This window comes from Haliotis rubra, unplaced genomic scaffold (genome assembly GCF_003918875.1).
Source record: "Haliotis rubra isolate DU_JTF1 unplaced genomic scaffold, ASM391887v1 Scf349, whole genome shotgun sequence".
NCBI classification, from domain to species: domain Eukaryota; kingdom Metazoa; phylum Mollusca; class Gastropoda; order Lepetellida; family Haliotidae; genus Haliotis; species Haliotis rubra.
Window position 1 is genome coordinate 1046714 of NW_025767023.1, and position 19292 is coordinate 1066005.

Below are 19292 nucleotides of genomic sequence, written 5' to 3' on the forward strand. Positions count from 1 at the left end.
ACCCGCTTTTGTCACAAACACATGAGGGGGAATCCGTTCGGTGAATTCAATCCTCCGCCATTGGGATTACCCTGCCACACTTCCGGGGAATCTGCGCATGCTCGAAACAAATAATGACTGGACCCGAACAAACAAAACATATTTGTGACAACAAGCGTAGTGTTGAGAAACGCCTTTGTTCACAACTGCCTCAAACGTAATCATTAGGATGAACGACAATGAACGAAGGGTGACTCAGTCTAAATAGTACCAATGCACTTTAATCTTACGCATTGTTCTTTCTCATAATGTATGAATTTATTCTGTTTTATTAAGTCAAGTTTGAACGCACATATCGACAAAAAGTACTGCAAGTAAGTGTAAATTTAAACGAAATTCGAAACTGAAACAAACAAAGGGATACTCTCTCTCTCTCTCTCTCTCTCTCTCTCTCTCTCTCTCTCTCTCTCTCTCTCTCTCTCTCTCTCTCTCTCTCTCTCTCTCTCTCTCTCTCTCTCTCTCTCTCTCTCTCTCTCTCTCTCTCTCTCTCTCTCTCTCCTGAGAGGGTACGTAAGTCCCACAACATTCAAAGTAAAATTAAACCTACTACTATTTTAATCGTAGAATATATGTTCCTTTAATTTATGGCTAGATTATCTAACATGCAGGAAGCAAATGTACTGTAAGTCCCCATGGTCCCTAGTATGGTGATCTACCTTCAGTTGTTGGCAATATATAGCCTGCTTTTACCTTGTATTGTCATCTATAGTTAAACTGTTTTAGATTTAATTACTAGTTTTAAATTCGAATCTGTGATAATCTAGTTATTTTACTGTCCTTCGTTGACAGGTTGTTACAGTTTACCATTACTTACTATGTAGAAAATTAATTGTTCTCGTCACGATATGGCTGAAATATTGCCGATGTGACGTTAAATTTTAACTCACTCACCCACTCTTTCTCTCTCTCTCCATACATGTATGTGTATGTATGTATGTATGTATGTATGTATATTCTATATAATATAATATGTATGTATCAAGCACAGAGAGAAAGATAGAGAGACAGAGGGGAGGAAGAGGGAGGGAGAGAATATAGTTATATGTGGGCCTTAGAGTGACATTTCTATAGTTTATGAAACAGACATAGTTTACAGTAGAAGAAAAACGATTCCTAAAGCATATTAATATAATTTAATAAAAAGGAGCCCAGAAGCTTAATTTGTCATGATCAGAAACTGCGGTAAGCTAGACTTGCCACATATTATAGACTTGCATTTGACAGACTAATGTGACCCCGTTTAGTGGGTGTACGTAGGTATTTCGTTTTTTTCCAACTTACGTATGAAAAAAATTCAACGTAACTGGCATTGTGTAATCCTAACTGGTTAAGCTTTAACTGAAAAAAGATACATTGTGCGTAGTCACTGACGGTATATACATGCTCTTTATTATTATAGATGCTGTTAACTTGGGGGTTAACTACAAAAAGGGGAAACTTAGATTGTTTAGAACCATCAAGGGGCCGAGAGGGGCTGGAGATCGTTGTAATATACATACCTCAAGGTCGGTAAGAATTAATAATAATAATAATAATGTGTCCATTTATACAGCACCAAACTCCACACCAGGTATGCTAATCGCGATAACAATCAATAAGGCATTATTGAAGTCCATAGAACTTTTTGTAGGGAAAGGTTTTGAGGTGACGCTTAAAGTTTTCAAGGGTTGGAGACAGCTTCAGGTCATCAGGGAGAGAATTCCAACTGACCGATGCCATGTTCTGGTAAGACTTGTAGCCAAATGATTTGAGGTTCTACTTTAATTAACGGAACACACGAATGTATAGCGAAACTGCATTCTCCAAGGTGCAATCTTACTAAATGGTACCGTTTACACTCACCATACACACTTTCAACACTGAAGGACCGTTTGAAAAAGTCGTATACCTGGTCTTATGAAATATATATTATAACTCATTCAGGACGTCACTTCCTGGTTCGCCTGCAGTAGTCACCGTCCTATGAACTCCCACTCGTGCGTCACGATTACAAACTTACATTTTTGTGTAGTATACATGAGTGGGCGCCAACATGCCATAAATTGTTCAAACCACATTTGTTTTGAGAAAAAGTCACAGTGAGATTTGTCAGTGTTATAATTCAGGCTGTCAGCATCAAAGAATATATATGTGAGTTTCAGCAGATGTATTCATGTTTAAACTCACATGTAATCCTTGTAAGTTATGTAAACTTGTATGTTATAAAAACGATTATATATGGGAATGCTTGAGTATTTAAAAAGCTGTCAAGACTCTCAACTTTAAGAGCTGAAAGTGGGATGAATATAGACTGCTGGGGCTGAGAATGGGGCGCTGTTGGCTGCGACAGATAAGAACAGGGCGCGTCTAAGTTACTGGAGATGAGAATGGGGCGCGTATTTTCAGCAAGAACTGAGAACGAGGCGCATATAGCCAGCAAGAGATGAGAATGGGGCGCGTATTGGCTGCAAGAGATGAGAATGGGGCGTATTGGCTGCAAGAGATGAGAATGGGGCGCGTATTGGCTGCAAGAGATGAGAATGGGGCGCGTATAGGCTGCAAAAGATCAGAATGGGGCGCGTATAGGCTGCAAGAGATGAGGATGGGGCGTATTGGCTGAGATGAGGCGCTTATATCCAGAGAGAACATATTTTCAAAGAGATGAGAATGGGGCGTATTGGCTGCAAGAGATGAGAATGGGGCGCGTATAGGCTGCAAAAGATCAGAATGGGGCGCGTATAGGCTGCAAGAGATGAGGATGGGGCGTATTGGCTGCAAGAGATGAGAATGGGGCGCGTGTTGGCTGCAAGAGATGAGAATGGGGCGCGTATAGGCTGCAAGAGATGATAATGAGGCGCGTATAGGCTGCAAAAGATCAGAATGGGGCGCGTATAGGCTGCAAGAGATTAGGATGGGGCGCGTATAGGCTGCTAGAGATGAGAATGGGGCGCGTATTGGCTGCAAGAGATGAGAATGGGGCGCGTATTGGCTGCAAGAGATGAGAATGGGTCGTATTGGCTGCAAGAGATGAGAATGGGGCGCGTGTTGGCTGCAAGAGATGAGAATGGGGCGCGAGAAAATCTGAAAAGCTGATGGCTACGTTTCCGTGACCACTTCGAGATCGTGTTATTCCGGGACACGCTTACCAAAAGGGACGAGTGTTGGCGAATGGCGTTCTCACATCACCTAAACTGATTGAATTTAGGAACGTATACATTTCCACAGTACAGATAAGTTTCCATTATTCGATGAGAGCAGCTTTCATTTAAAACCGGCTACAACACGTGGCATGTATAGAAGGAAACCTCTCGGGTGCGCCACCAATAAATAATAGGCAGACAAGGGTTGTAAACGTTTTTTAAGGACGTTTATACCAATATAAACGTATTAAAACACAACTACACATATGTGATTTACATGATGATAACGTTCTAGATACAGTATATATCCATACGATATATTACATTTACATTTAGTGGTACATACTGCATTTCAAGTTTTATAAACCCGTGAAGGTCCGGGTTAGAATATTGATCTTCAGCAACCCATGCTTGTCGTAAGAGGCGACTAACGGGATCGGGTGATCAGGCTCGCTGACTTGGTTGACACATGTCATCGGTTCCCAATTGCGCAGATCGATGCTCATGCTGTTGATCACTGGATTGTCTGGTCTAGACTCGATTATTTACAGACCGCCGCCATATAGCTGGAATATTGCTGAGTGTGGCGTAAAACTAAACTCACTCACTCACTCAAGTTTTATATTGATTGTCTATACAACCTCAATTGTTTATTGTTTTCAACAGCATAAACACGAATAATTAACGAACATTATTTCGTGAATGCTACTCTCTTTCAAATAGGTGTGGTATTCGTTATTGGTATTGCAGTTAAACCTCTTAAACCATTCATCAGTAATCCACCGGAATGAAATTGGAAAATGAAAAATGTGTGGTGACGGAATATCCTGTAAAAGGTCCGCGAGCTTCATCGATTGCTAAATGGTTCCATTGCTGCGTGCCATTTCTCATCTGGGTAGACAGGAGCCTAGTGAAAACGATTAACGATCAAGACGAATAACGATTCGTATTTGCTCTATGTCTGTATCTAAAGCAACAAGGGATACCATCAACTCTATATGTCAGACAGAATAAACGATCCATTCAGGAAAGTAGCGTCTTTACTCTTAAAATATATTATTATTAAGAGTCCTTTAGAAGTTAGGGATGCCTGTCGTAAGAGGCGGCTAACGGGATCGGGTGGTCAGGCTCGCTGACTTGGTTGACGCGTGTCATCGTATGGAATTTGCGTAGATCGATGCTCATGATGTTGATCACTGGATTGTATGGTCGAGACTCGATTATTTACAGACAGGCGCCATATAGCGGGGATATTGCTGAATGCTGGTGAACAACGAAACAAACAAACGAAGTATGGGTTTATTACATACAGTCACAATTGCGCAGATCGATGCATATTGTTGATCACTGGATAGCTGGTCCAGACTCGATTATTACAGACCGCCGCCATTAGCTGAGTGCGGCGTAAAACTAAACTCACTCACTATTTACATACATTTCATTTTACCTTTAGGATTCACAATACAAGACCACTGAAGACTCATAGAAATTCCCACAAAAGGCGACTAGCTCATAGCACTCATTCACCCTGGGATATTGTTATCTTATTTAAAAACTACACAGCCTATCTCTGCTTAAGGAATATATGGTTAGATGTATCCCAGCCAAGAACGTTACAGTCAGACCTAAAAACAAACCTTGGTTTGACAGTGAACTTCGGAGAGAAATTAGAAAAAGAGACCGTTTGAGGAAGAGAGCATTTCGAACACTGAATACTTCTGATGTATCTAAATTCAAAAAGCAGAGGAATAAAGTAAACAATCTTAAAAAATTAGCGATTGAAATTTTTTATTCGAATTTAGGTAGTTTTTTTATTTTCTCACACTACTCAATCAGCAGATTACTGGAAGGTTTTTAATTATTTGTTGAAAGGTTCTACTTCATCAGGACCCATTCCCCCTCTCGTAACTGATGATTCCGGAATACCTTCAGCATTTACAGACATTGACAAAGCCCAAACATTGAATAAATATTTTGTATCTGTTTCCAATATCAATGATGAGGGCAAGACTTTGCCACCTGTTAGCCATCGCTGTCCTAACAGCATTACAAGCGTTAGTGTTACTGAAAAGGAAGTATCGGATATGATTAAGACTTTACCAGCAAACAAAGCTAGTGGACCTGATGGTATTAACATGAGAATGTTAAAACGAATTTGTACATCAATAGCTGAACCTCTTTGTTTACTGTATAATATTTCTTTGAGTCTTTCCTTCAGTTTGGAAAACAGGCAATATTACCCCTATTTTTAAGAAAGGAGATAAATCCCTCCCTACTTATTACAGACCCATAAGTTTATTATCTATACTCGGGAATGTTTTTTGGAAAAATAATGTTAAAGCATTTACATAACCATTTCAATAAACATAGCATTGTAAGTAAATTTCAAACAGGTTTTACTACAAACCACTCTACCACATCTCAACTCATTGAAATCTACCACAATATATGTTCAGCTCTAGATACTCATCACCTTTATTGTATGATTTTTTGTGACATTTCAAAGGCCTTTGACAGGGTGTGGCATAAAGGGCTATTGCACAAATGAGAAAATTATGGTATTCGTGGCCATTTACTTAGTTGGTTAACAAACTTTTTATCAGATAGACGACAGAGTGTTTCCATCAATGGTGCATTATCAAAAGAATTAAATGTTACTGCAGGGGTTCCTCAAGGATCTGTCCTTGGTCAAATTTTGTTCCTTGTGTAGATCAATGTTTTACCTGAAACTCTAACAAATGCCACAAGACTGTTTGCCGACGACACTTCAATTGGTGTTGCAGGAAAAGATGCAAAACCATAGAAGCTACTCTTAACTATGATTTAGCAAAATTGAAAGAATGGGCTGACAAATGATAACCCGAACAAGACCAGATTCATGCTTTTTAAAAATGGAAATTGTCCGGAAGTTCCTGACTTGATTTTCAATAATGAACATTTGGAACGTGTACATCAACATAAACACCTCGGTGTCCTCTTTTCAGATAATACAAAATGGTCTCATCATGTATCTGCTGTAATAGAAAAGGCCGCAAAAATTGTTTCCTCATTACGGACGCTAAAGTACGTATTACCTAGATATATCATTTCTAGTATGTACGAAATGTATATTAGGCCTATTTTAGAATATGCATCTGAGGTCTGGGATAATTGCCCTAGCTATATTTGTGATAACCTTGAAATGTTACAACTTGAAGCAGCAAGAATTGTAACCGGATTGCCTAAATTCGCTTCAAGATATACTTTATACAGTGAAACTGGTTGGTTACCATTGAAAGTTAGACGAACACAAAGGAAACTCTGTACATTCTACAAAATTGTTAACATGCAAGCTCCTGATTACCTGATTGATTTACTTCCACCTTTTACTGAAACCATTTCCGGATACAACTTGCGTAACAAATCAGATTTGGCTGTCCCTAAATTTCGCACCTCAATTCTCCAAAAGTCATTTATTTATGATTCTGCAAGTTTATGGAATGCTCTCTCCTCTACAACAAAATGTACAAATTCATTATCATCGTTTAAATCAAAGTTACCTGGAAAAAATGACAAGGTTCCAAAATATTTTCTATTTGGTAACAGAAAAACAAATATACTACACACGAAGTTAAGACATTCGTGTAGTTCATTACATGCAGATCTGTTTCGTGTTAATCTATCAGAGAGTAGAGCTTGCAATTGTGGTGCTCCGATGGAAGATGCTAACCATTTCTTTTTAAAATGTCCAAAATTTGTCAGTTGCCGTTTTGATCTGAAGCAAGACTTTGAACTATCAAAAGTTCACTTAGACATTGATACCATTCTTTACGGCAACCCTGCTCTGACAAATACTATTAATGAAAATATCTTTAGACATGTGCATAAATACACTGTACGAAGTAAGCGCTTCGATTAATCAATAATATGTCTTAATGTTATTATGTCCATTCATTACGTCCATTCATTATTGTTCATGTTTCTGATGGGGGCGGGCGGTAATAAGTTACATAACTTGTGCCCAATCCATTTCAACACTGAATAAAATATTTTCAAAACAAAATATATATATTTAGTACAAGCGGCATCCAGAACAATGGACATTGAACAATTCCGACATCACAAGAACTATAATCAAAACGCGGATGTAATTTCATATTCGACCAAGAGACTCATGTGCCCTTGCACAACATTTGTGCAACAGATATGTCAAGATACGTGAACGTTCTATTTATGTAAAACATAAATATATTTTTATTGTATATTCTATATCGATCATGACCGAGTAATTCTCACATGATGCACTGCTGTTGAAAACATTATAGTAAAACCTTACATACCTATTAAACGCGGACAACACAACAACACATTGCCATGTGCGTCTAGTCTGACCCCAAGACATTACGGAATATAGTAAAAAGACGGTCTAGCGCACGTCTACAAGCCTTTCTCAAGTCTACATTGGACCCGTGAAGAGCCGGGTTAGAATTGGTCTTCAGTAACCAATGCTTGTCGTAAGAGGCGACGAACGAGATCGGGTGGTCAGGCTAGCTGGCTTGGTTGACACATGTCGTATCCCAAATGTGTAGATAGTGCTTATGATTTTTCTCACTGGATTGTCTGGTCCAGACTAGATTATTTACAGACCATATAGCTGGAATATTGTTGTGTGCGGCGTTAAACAACAAACCATCAACCAACCAAGTCTACATAACCTCAGCTCAAGAAATTAACAATTGTCTTGGGGTTCTTGTGGAATTTAATCATTTCTTTCTGTAGATATGTATTGTGAAATAAAATAAACTGTATTCCTCAGACAAAATGTCAGTCTGATTCTCGTCAGGCATGTGGCATCACAAGGAGTACTTGAAATAGCTGGGTTAGGTCTGAAATCGTGTGAGAACTACCGAGTAACGCTTTGGGATATCTGTGACACCAAATATGTATATGTATTATATTCTAACTGGTTACTCTACACTTAGATACAGCTGAGTTAATCTGAGAGAGGTTATATCGTTTCAGAACTTCCTGGTCACGTAAGGTTGAAATGACATGTGCCATTTATGGACGTATTAAACTATTAAACACTTTCCATTTCCGCAATTTCCAACTTTAAAACAATATGAAGTTGTTAAGGGCAAAGCGTTAAAGGGTACAGTTTCCAAACAATTCACGACCAAATTTAAATTCAAATGTTTTTTTGTTTTGTGTGTTGTTTTCACTATAATGTTTTACATTCTGATAAATACTTGAATTTCATACGACTGCAAATATACTCATACCAATAATGGTTGTCACCCCCTTCAATATTTTTTATTGGAGATGGGGTGTGAGTGTGTGTGTGTGTGAGGTTGGGGTGGGGAGGGGGTGACAACCATTATTGGCATGAGTATAAATCCAACTTTCTGCCGAATACTAGGACTAACATATAGTCTCTGAAATGATAACAATTAACAAAAACCCAAAACAGTTCCTAAATTATAATGATAAAATATAATGTAATGTAAAGGAACCTAGAGACTTTCTTCATTTTCTTGGCTTGCCACATTCTAAACTTGCATGGGCTTTCTTGGATATATTTGTTTTAGGGTCTCTATGACAGGCTACTGAATACTCACAACTGAAGCCAAACTTCAGAATGCACGTTGAGTTCCTCAAGACTCGGGTTCGATTCCCCACTCAGGTACGATGCGTGAAGCCCATTTCTGGCATGTTGCTAATATAGGCGTAAAACCTTACTGACTCACTACAATGTAAATTGCATTACACTGTTACGGTGAGCGAGTGAGTATGGTTTGTACACCACTTTTTGCAATATTCCAGCTATATCACGGCGGTAGACGCGAGAAAAGGGCTTCACACATTGTACAGGGATCACAATCCAGTCTTCGGTGCGACTATCGAACGCGCACACACACACGCACAAAAACAGACGTGCGTTCGCGCAATCACACACAGTCAAACAGCATTGTATAGATGGAAGGGGTAAGAAAACAAAATATAACTGGTTCTTGGCAGCTACATATTCTACATATGGTTGTAAAAGCAGGAATAAGTGTCAAACAATCCTATACTTCGCTTCCTTCTTTTGGCATATGGGGCGATGGGGATTGCGTAATGGTTAGGGACTGTTCATAATTTATGGCTAGGTGGGGGTGGGGTTGTGTGTGGTGTGGTGGTGTGTGTGTGTTGTGATGATGATTTTAAGGGGGTGTCACCCATTTTGTTCTGGGGAGCTAGGGGGTCAGCAATTTTGTACACACGTACTAGGGGGTCAGCAATTTTGTACATAAAAGTATGTTTAAAATTAATTGATTTTATACATGGCATGCGGTGTGTGTGTGTGTGTGTGTGCAGGTTCCACTTATTTTGTACATACATTGTTTGGGGGGGGGGGGGCATTCACATTGTACATGCTTCTCCATAAAAATCATCATCACCCCCCCTAGCCATAAATTATGAACGGTCCCTTAAGCGTTTGCTCGTCATGCAAATGATTCGGGTTCTGTTCCCCACATGCATGGTTACAATGTGTGAACCCCATTTCTGGTGTTCCTCGTAGTGCTATTGTTAATAGCTGCGTAAAACTAAACCCACTCCTGTCATCCAACTGTAAAGTATAATTAGAGTTGGTGCAAGATACAGGCAGGACACCCTTACTCTTATCACGAAAACCATATATGTCAGTAATAATTTTCAGTGGTCCATACGTATAGTTTTCGCAGTTATTTCCCTTTACACTAAATGGAACCTGTTTTAGAAGATAGTTAAGACTTGGTATTCTTTTGCATTGACGTTACATTTAAGAAAGATTAATTAAGAATTAATGTCATGCAGATTTAATTCAGTTCAGTTAATAACACTCTGTAAACTCAGGGCAGTGTGACAGCCTCGTGGTTAAAGCGTTCGCTCGTCACGCCGAAGACCCGGGTTCGATTCTCCACATGGGTTCAATGTGTGAAGCCCATTTCTGGTATTCCCTGTCGTGATATTAAATCCCACTCACTGAAAACTCAAATATTATGATGTCTATAAATTAATATGTTTATGATATTGCTGGAATATTGCTGAAAGCAAATAATATGTTTATAACCTGAAGTCAATAAGCACTTGAAGTCAGTCGGTTTCGGTTTTACAAGGTGTGACATCTAATTATTCACAGCTTCTTTACTTTGAAACAGGCCCCCAAAAAGTAGTCTAGGTTAAAAATACTGGATGAAATAATAGTGTTCAAAGTTCCATAGCTTGTTAAACAGACTTTTTAATCACTGAAATGACCACCAAAAAAAACATTCCATCGCCGCCTGACAGGTGCCCGCTTACGATACAAGGGAAATAACTCTAATTTCAAAGAAGAGAAGTTTCTGGAAACATCCGGTTCCGGTGCAGCTGAGCGAATATATTCTCACCAGACAGTTGTTGATAATATCGTCGAAGAGAGCAGAAACTGATGATAGATTAGTGAAAAGTTGTGTAGGTCACAGAGGACTCGCAGTCCGCATGTGGATAGTTATTCCGTGTTAAAATGGGCCAAACAACGTCGTCCATCGCCAGTAAGATCGCACAACCCGTGTCATGGATGTGGGGGAGAAAAGGGGACACCAAGAAAGTAGACATTTCCAACTACAAGGGCCCCTCGCCGTTTGTCCTCACGAGACAAAGGTTGGTCTACCATTCTGTGTTATTTCATATATCAACATTCAACGATCGATATGCATGGATGCAATCCCCTCCAATCTACATTACAATTTACTGATCATGCTGTATACGAAACTGATACGTTTTCTAAAATCGTAGGCCAAGTTCTACGCAGCGGATAAAGCAGGGGCAGAGAGGAGGTTGTTTTCGTGATCACTGATTGATTGTCATCCTAGCTAAATTGAAGATTTGTTTTGAAAATGAAGCAGTAATGTCAATTCACAATTTGAAGAAAAAAGTCATCAAATAGGTCCAGTAACATTTATTTGATAAATAACAAAAATATTAAGTGCTTTTGTTATGTGTAACTTGAATGTTGTAAATTTTGTTTACTTTGAATTCACTAAGGGTGAACTTGTCATTAGTACCACAGACTGCAGGATATGGTGATTATGGCATGATGTCCTAATACACGATAATCATTTAATCAGTGAAGTGGTAGATTGTGAATAATGTTTTACACCTTCCCAAATTTTATTAATCTTTTCACATATTCTTTTTTTGCCTTTGTTACACATGTGCAACAATAAGACACTTTCAGCTGCTAAATTTAAAAAAATAAAATTCATGATAAATAACTTTCAAGATGAATAACTGTTTATAATTAATTATTGTGATGAATATTGATACATATCTTTTTAGGAATATTTTTAATCAATATTTTCATACATTTGTGAATATCTTTTAATTACATACAGTGTAATAATTTCAAATCTAAGCATTACTGCCTCTTTCTCTGTATTGGTGGGGTAGCCTAGTGGTTAAAACATTTGCCAATGAACCAGGTTCGATTCCACACATGATTACAATGTGTGAAACCCATTTCTGCTACCCCTCTCATTATTTTGGTACTGTTAAGAGCAAAGTAAAACCATACTCAGTCACTGTTTAACGGTATATTGGTTCTCTTTAAGTGACATACTGAAAACAGAACATTAATATTACTATTATTAGTAAAAATGTGAGTATTTGCTTTGTCTTATACCCAGAGCATGCCTAGATAATGCTTTTGTGTTATCACTCATTGCATAAGCATATGACAGAAGGGAAGTTAGCAGAATCATGTTGACAGAGAATGGAAATTGAAACAATTGCACTTAATATCTGCCAATAAATCTTTACCTCATGATATCAACATTATGACTCACTGTTTTCAAGTTTAAAGTTTCATTTAACTTACCGGTAAGTTTTTAGTTATCCTTATGAAGACAGACATGTTTTTAAATGTCACACGTGGCATCCTCTTTGATCCCAGTGTTTTATAACACTTTTCTGTTAGGAAAAACACAGCAGTGTCTATTCTACCTGAAATTTTCCAGGGATCACCATTTTTCCTTTAAACTAGGGATCATCCCCCAAACTAAGGGGTTCATTTTATTGCATCATAATATTACTTAAATAAAGAAAACCATGGGTGTGAAAAATCAAAAATATCGACAAACAAAGTAAGTGAAAGATTCCATCTCTCATGTTGAGCCTGGAGAAACATTTTTTAGACTAAATGGAAATGTGATCAATATGATTATTCATCATTGACTTATGGTGTGTATTTCATATCATTTGTCAGTGAAAAAGATGATCCATGTTGATGCCTTTAATTTAGTACATATACAAGCATGTATTGGTAAGTCATTGATTAAAATGCTGAAATGAAATAGTGTCTTGCAATACTGATATTTTTTGGTCAGAAAGTTTTAGTTTCAGCTAACTGAATCCGTAAATCAAGAGATTCTTTTTAAGGTCCTCTTATATCAAAATTTTGTCTGCTACAATTTCTGTGTTGTCTTCCAGCTCGATGTTCTTTGACGAAGATGGTGACCTGGCTCATGAGTTTTATGAAGAAGTGCGAGTAGGAAAGAGGTGTATCATGAGGCGCAAGCGCAACAACTTGATTCCACAGGTACCAATAGTTTACCAATAGTTATTGGAATGAGAATGTATGGACATCCACTAAGAAAGTAATTCCAACAGGATAGTATAAATAAGGGCTGGCTATAATGATCGATAATTGGTAATATCAGTAATAAGAAAAAATACTACCGGTAATTCTTGAATATGAAAATTGTGACATTGATCGTATCTTAAACTTTTGTGATGAATAAATTTAATTTACTCACATGATATACTAAGTTGGGATGTTATTCATGGCCTGGATCTAAATTATGTTCAGGATGCTGTTTTGTTATTAACACTTACCAGAGTTGTTTAATATATTAATTTTCAGACTTTTGTTGCATTTTTGCTTAAAGTTACTTCTTTGATATTATATTATTTGTAGCCTATGGTTAAAGCGTTCGCCACAATAAAAGACCCGGTTAATCACATACAATGTGTGAAGCCCATGATGTTGCTGGAATATTGCTGGCGTAAAACTATACTCACTCACTCACTCACTCTTTGATATTATCAATAATCAATCAATATTTAGTTAATGATTATCATAATATCAGTCTCTATGATCTAGATTGATAGCCAGCCCAAGTAAAAATACTTTTGGAGTGTTTTACTTGAATGTCCTTTTAATTCAGGATTTTCTGAAATTTTAATTGCGATAATGAAAGCCCATGTTAATTCCCCACATTGGTACAAAACAAAATATAGTTTTCTGGTCTCCCTTACAATGATATTGCTTGAAAATTGCTGAAAGAAGCCAAGAATCTGAGACACTTCTAACATGTTGGGTAATGAATGAGTGAGTATTGCTTATGCAGCATCAGCAATTTTGCAGCTATTCATGGTGACATGTCGGGTAATGATGTGAGCCCAGGTTTGGTTAAACCTTTTATTGCATGTGGTGAAATATTACTTTTAGAAAATGAATACAAAATTACAGCATGGATGGACCCATGGATATCCAGCATTGTATCGCCAGGTGTACGTTAGCAGTGTATATCATGATGCTTGCAGGGTGGCTCTATACTGGGAGGAACATGTTAAGAATCTATTCACCATTTACATTTTTAAATTCTGATGAATTGTTTTTCATTGATTATGTTAATGTTTGTAAAAATCAATGATTGCATTATTTTGTTTACATGTTTAGATGCCTTGAATATGTCTTAAATATGTTGATAGAGAGCAGATATTTTATGTTGCATTTCGTTTACAGAGGTAGTTGTGTCATCTATGGCAGAGCTTTTTTGAAAATTTATTTTTATGTTGATGAGCATTTGATGTGTTTGTGGATCATGAAAACTGAAAAGGAATCTGTTTTCTGTCTAGATAGTAGCTATTTGACCTCTTTAAACCCCGTGAAGATTAGACCAGGCTTCTACCCGTGAAGACCCGGGTTAGAATTAGTATTCAGCAATCCATGTTGGTCGTAAGAGGTGACTAATGGGATCGGTCTGACTCGCTGACTTGGTTGACACTTGTCATCGTATCCCAATTGCGTAGATCGATGTTCATGATGCTGTTCACTGGATTGCCTGGTCCGGACATTATTATTTACAGACCACCGCCATATAGCTGGAATACTGCTGAGTGTGGCGTTAAACAACAAACCAAACCAGACTGGAACGGTCTACAGCAACCCATGTGTGTCATAAGAGGAGACTAAAGGGATTGGTCGGTCAGACTTGCTGACTTGGTAGATTCCATAGATGGATGCTTGTGATGTCAATCACTGGATTGTCTGGCACAAACTTGATGTTTTACAGCTTAGGATTGGAATATTGTAGTGAGGAGTCAAACGACAAACATACAAATAGGCAGTGATAGTATGCACCAAGTTGCATGACAAGGTTGATCAAACGCTGGTAGACATTTTGATGTATTTTTCATTTCAGTCCACGACCTTAGCCACAAGTCCAAAGATGGGTCATGTAAAATTTGGTTCTAAGCTGAGCCAATAATTTTCCATATACATATACATATAGCTACTGAAGATGCTGCTGCTAACAGTAGCATGAAACATTCTAAGGGCACAATGTCACACATTTTTGACAATATTTTCACCTAATACTATATTGTATATATTGGGACATATGACTCACTTTACCTTCCTACTGATGCAAAAGAAGACTAATTATCCTTTACGACTTGCCTGAAATCAATAACTGAAACTTAGAGGCGAACAGCTTCCAAACAGATAACACTTGCCATATATGGAATGTAAACAATTACATCGGAAACTGTTGTACGTGGTGTTGTCGGTGTTTGCTGAACTGGTTTCAATCGCAAGCTGTGTGTACTATCAGAGCTCCAGATAAGATTTAAATGCGTAATTGGTACGCAACAATTATTTTTCAATGAGTAATTGGAAATTTTATATGCGTATTTTACCCAGATGCGCAGCTTATCTGGGCCTCTGTACAATTACATAACTGTATGGTGTTCACTTGAAAGAGGGTGTGAGAGTCGATTTAGTGCAACGTTGCATTAATTCATTCAAACTTTTTAGTTTAATATTGTGATGTAAATATGTATGTAATTTTTTTTTGGAATAACTTGTATGGTAGCTTCCCTCAGGGCTGATAGTATTATTGAGAGAAATGCATTATTTATTTTTAGAGAAGTGTGGTGTGATATAGTGCCTTTAAGCACAAAATGTTTACATTATAGATAGTAGACCCTATGTTAGTTTCTGTTTCACTGACCACGGTAACAGCTGCCATTTGATAAAATTACGATTACCATTCATCAACTGTAAAATTGACTATCACATCTGTTATCTTCTTCCTGTTTCCTAGCAACAGGTCAGCCTCGGATGTTTTTATATTTGTGTTGAATAAAGTAGACATGTTCAGTGTGAAAACAAACATTCTTTATTGTGCCTGAAAAATGACATATATTTCATACCTCTATTATGAATAAGCTTTTAGAAAATATTAAAATCATGTTTGTCAAAATATGCTCAAAGTGGCGAATTTTAGCATATTCTTTAGTAGGACTGTAACGATGCATCGAACTATCGATGGATTGCAGTTGTTGAGTCTCCGATAGCTCCGATAATCGATGGTAGAAACGAAAAGCTATCGATGCATCAATGGTATGTGTGGCTATCGATAGTTTAGTAATTGACTTCTGTTGATAAATGAGCAGTGCAAAGTACAGGAAGTACCATATTCGTTCACTTTGATTTAGAGTTATCCGCCCCTGTTACCTCTTAAACAAACTTGATCTGGGTTTCAAGTTCCTTGTCAGTTACCAACAGAGACTGAGACTACTTCAGCTTTTATTTTTAGTTCATATAAAATATACCTTTATTTGGGAAATGACTTCAAATGAGACAATTCAAGGAGAAAAAAAACCTATTGCAATAGTTGGTCGCAATAGACTATCGCTATCGCAGTAGTTGTTTCTCCCTCAATAGTCACCTCTATGAATAAGTGACCCTTTCAGGCAGTCACATGTACAGGCAGGGTTTTATGTGATGCGTAAATGTGCATCCAGTATGCACAAATGTAGAGAATGGACACAGCAGAGCAATTCACTGCATCCAGAGGGACCCACAATATTATTCACTGTACCCACAAGACATCTATGACTTTGCTAAGTGTTTGGTTGTTTCTTTCAGAGCAGTTACGTGCATCATTTCATCCATCAGTCCAGATTATCAATGATTCATTCCAGGCTCTAAAGAATTATAGAAACATACACATAATCTGTTATTTCACAGGACCGTCATATTGTCATCAAGGACCCTTAAAACTGAGGGGCCGTGGGGTAGCCTAGTGGTTAAAGCTTTTTCGCTAATCACTCTGAAGTACCAGGTTTGATTCCCCACATGGGTACAATGCGTGAAGCCCATTTCTGGTGTACCCCGCCGTGATATTGCTGGAATATTGTTAAAGGCGTCGTAAAACTAAACTCACACACTCACTTAAAACTGATCCTCGTAAACCCCATGTATGTGAGTCGAGGTAAAACCCTGATAATTGACCCTCTCGGGCAGTCTCATGAATAGGTGACCTTCTTTCCGGTACTCACTTGTAGATGTAACGTGAGACCATCTCACGTACACATAACATCCTCTATTGTTATTAGGGGGTGGTGGGGTAGCCTAGTGGGTAAAGTGTTCGCTCGTCACACCAAAGACCCAGGTTTGATTTCCACATGGGTCACATGTGTGAAGCCCATTGCTGGTTTCCCATTCTTGATATTGCTGGAATATTGATAAAAGCGTCATAAAACCATACTCACTCACTCACTGTCGTTAATATTCCTGCTGTTTGTTTCAGGGGGAGGTGGAACTGAGTCATCCCCGCATCCATGTTGATATTCCCGTGGTGATGTGTGAAGCGCTGATGACCGTCAGATGACCAACAACCCCCACTAGGTCCAATCTGTAGCATGTTCAAAGTGTACCAGGTCGCATCATCGTCACCCACAGACATTGCTGGGCGTGGGTGAGGTTTGGACTTCCCTGAAGCCAACTGAGGTTGATGTTGTGCTCTTGTGTAGTCATTGCTGTCAACAAACAGACATTGTAATATATCATGAAGAAAACTTCCATCTTGATAGACACTGAGGAGGTTTGCTGATCAACATGAGGAGAAACAGGGTTACTCTGGAACCAGCCAGCCAGACCATTTTCTTCAAAATTATGCACACGTGACTTCCTGCACACCCATGATTAATTATCCGTAAATCTGATAATCCAAACAATTTTAAGGTACAGATTATATTTTCATTTCCCAGTTTATCTTTCAGTAGGGGTGAAACGGTATACTGCGTTATTAGTAGAACCACAGTATTTTGCCTTCAGTTCGGTATACTGCAATGCAATCCCAAAAATTTGTTATTTTTGTTTTTGTACTGTGCTTCTGTCTAGCCATAAATTGACAGTTTTGTTCATTCAGAATAACAAAGATTATGGTTATTATTATTAAAGTTTGGCTCATGTTGTCAGTGTTCTGCATTATCATCATATCTCACATACCGAACTGAAAGGGACCGAACCAAAGACCTTGTACTGCAATACATACCGTACTGTGGTAAGAGCATACCTTTTCAGCCCTATCCTTCAGTGGATGCAGATATAGTCCCAGCATGCACTAGTCCCACAGTGAGGTCATAGTCTGAGGTCAAAGAATTACCCCTTAACCAGCCACCCACGTCATTTTCTTCAAATGTATATACCATAGACTACGTCTATAACAAACACACTTAAAACAAACTGTTTTCTGGGCCCTGAGACACTTGTATATTGCAGTCAAAATGTGTATAATGAACTTTGGTGATAATGAGTAGTCCCTTTTAGTTCATTATGACCGTAGTTTATGGTATAACGCAAAGTGAATTCTGCATTCTCATTAATAGTAAATCATAAAATTTGATAATCGAAATTATTTTACTTGTACGGTCACTGTTTCATTGCCTCTGATCATTCTTCACATGGTCAGGTTCTAACAGATACACAGAGTTATTCCAAGTATAATTGGTATCTTATGGTACCCTGTGGTATCTGCCTCCATGCCTCTATCCCATCAGCCATGAATTGATACACATACATTACCAGGGCATGAAACTCCCAAAACTTTCAGCCAGACCAGAGGGCTGGTTAGATGTCAAACTTGTCAGCCCTGACCAAAACTTACCTGCCCGCAAATAATTTAGGTTTGACAAGTGACATAGTTTATCATCCAATTGGAGTTCATCATTTATTAATGATGATTTATTACTAATGATGAATTAATAATGATTTATTATCCTGAAATATGATGAATATCTTCAAATACATGTCCAAATGTTAACCCAACCGTCGGCAGGTGAATTTGAGAATCTGGCAGTCCGTGTTGAAAATAACCCGTCCCGGGCGGTCGGGCAGGCAGGTATTTCGAACGCTGACAATAGTCTCTATTGAGTGGGTCCTAAGATTCTTGAGATCATATGTAGTATGTGAATCCAGTACTTGAATTTGTACCTGCTAAATCTGTATCTTTTGACATTAGTGGACCCCTTTCCTGTACCTATGTTTGAAAGCTGCTGTTATCACCTAATACTGGTCTCGGATGAACATATTGCTTGTTTGAGATTAAGCCATCACTGAATTGAAATTGCCATTAGAATTTACCCTTTGATCATTGAGCATGTTGAGAGCAGTTCTTTCTTACGAGTGTCACATTTTCATGACCATATTTTGTAGTGTAACTTTATCATTAAGAAGGACGTTGTATCGGCACAAAGTTTATTGTATAGACCAACATACAACCCTTATAGAGGGAAGTTATTAAAATTATACATTGATTCTATGTTTTCCATAGCATTTCTAAAAAATATGCCAGTTTGAGGTCATTTTGGGGTGTCATTCAAACTGATTGGTATTTTGTCCTTAAAACATGTATCATAATGTGAAGAAATGCTGCCTGTATGCCTGGATTCTGGTTTAATATATGTAGCCTTGTGTTGTAGCTTCACAGAATCTGAATATAATCAACTGATAGATACTGTTGACTACAGGACTGAACAGAACATATCAGACTGCCTGCATTTACTAGAAATGTGGTTTAAAAT

At 38.0% G+C, this 19292-nt stretch overlaps 1 protein-coding gene across 1 annotated transcript; it reads left to right on the forward strand.

Moving 5' to 3' along the window:
• The first annotated feature begins 10528 nt into the window (after positions 1-10528).
• Positions 10529-18864, forward strand: LOC124284954 (tumor suppressor candidate 2-like). The gene is made up of 3 exons (XM_046721086.1): positions 10529-10799; positions 12627-12735; positions 17018-18864. The coding sequence occupies exons 1-3, from the start codon at positions 10663-10665 to the stop codon at positions 17096-17098; spliced, it is 327 nt and encodes a 108-aa protein (XP_046577042.1). The 5' UTR covers positions 10529-10662; the 3' UTR covers positions 17099-18864.
• The last annotated feature ends 428 nt before the right edge of the window (positions 18865-19292 follow it).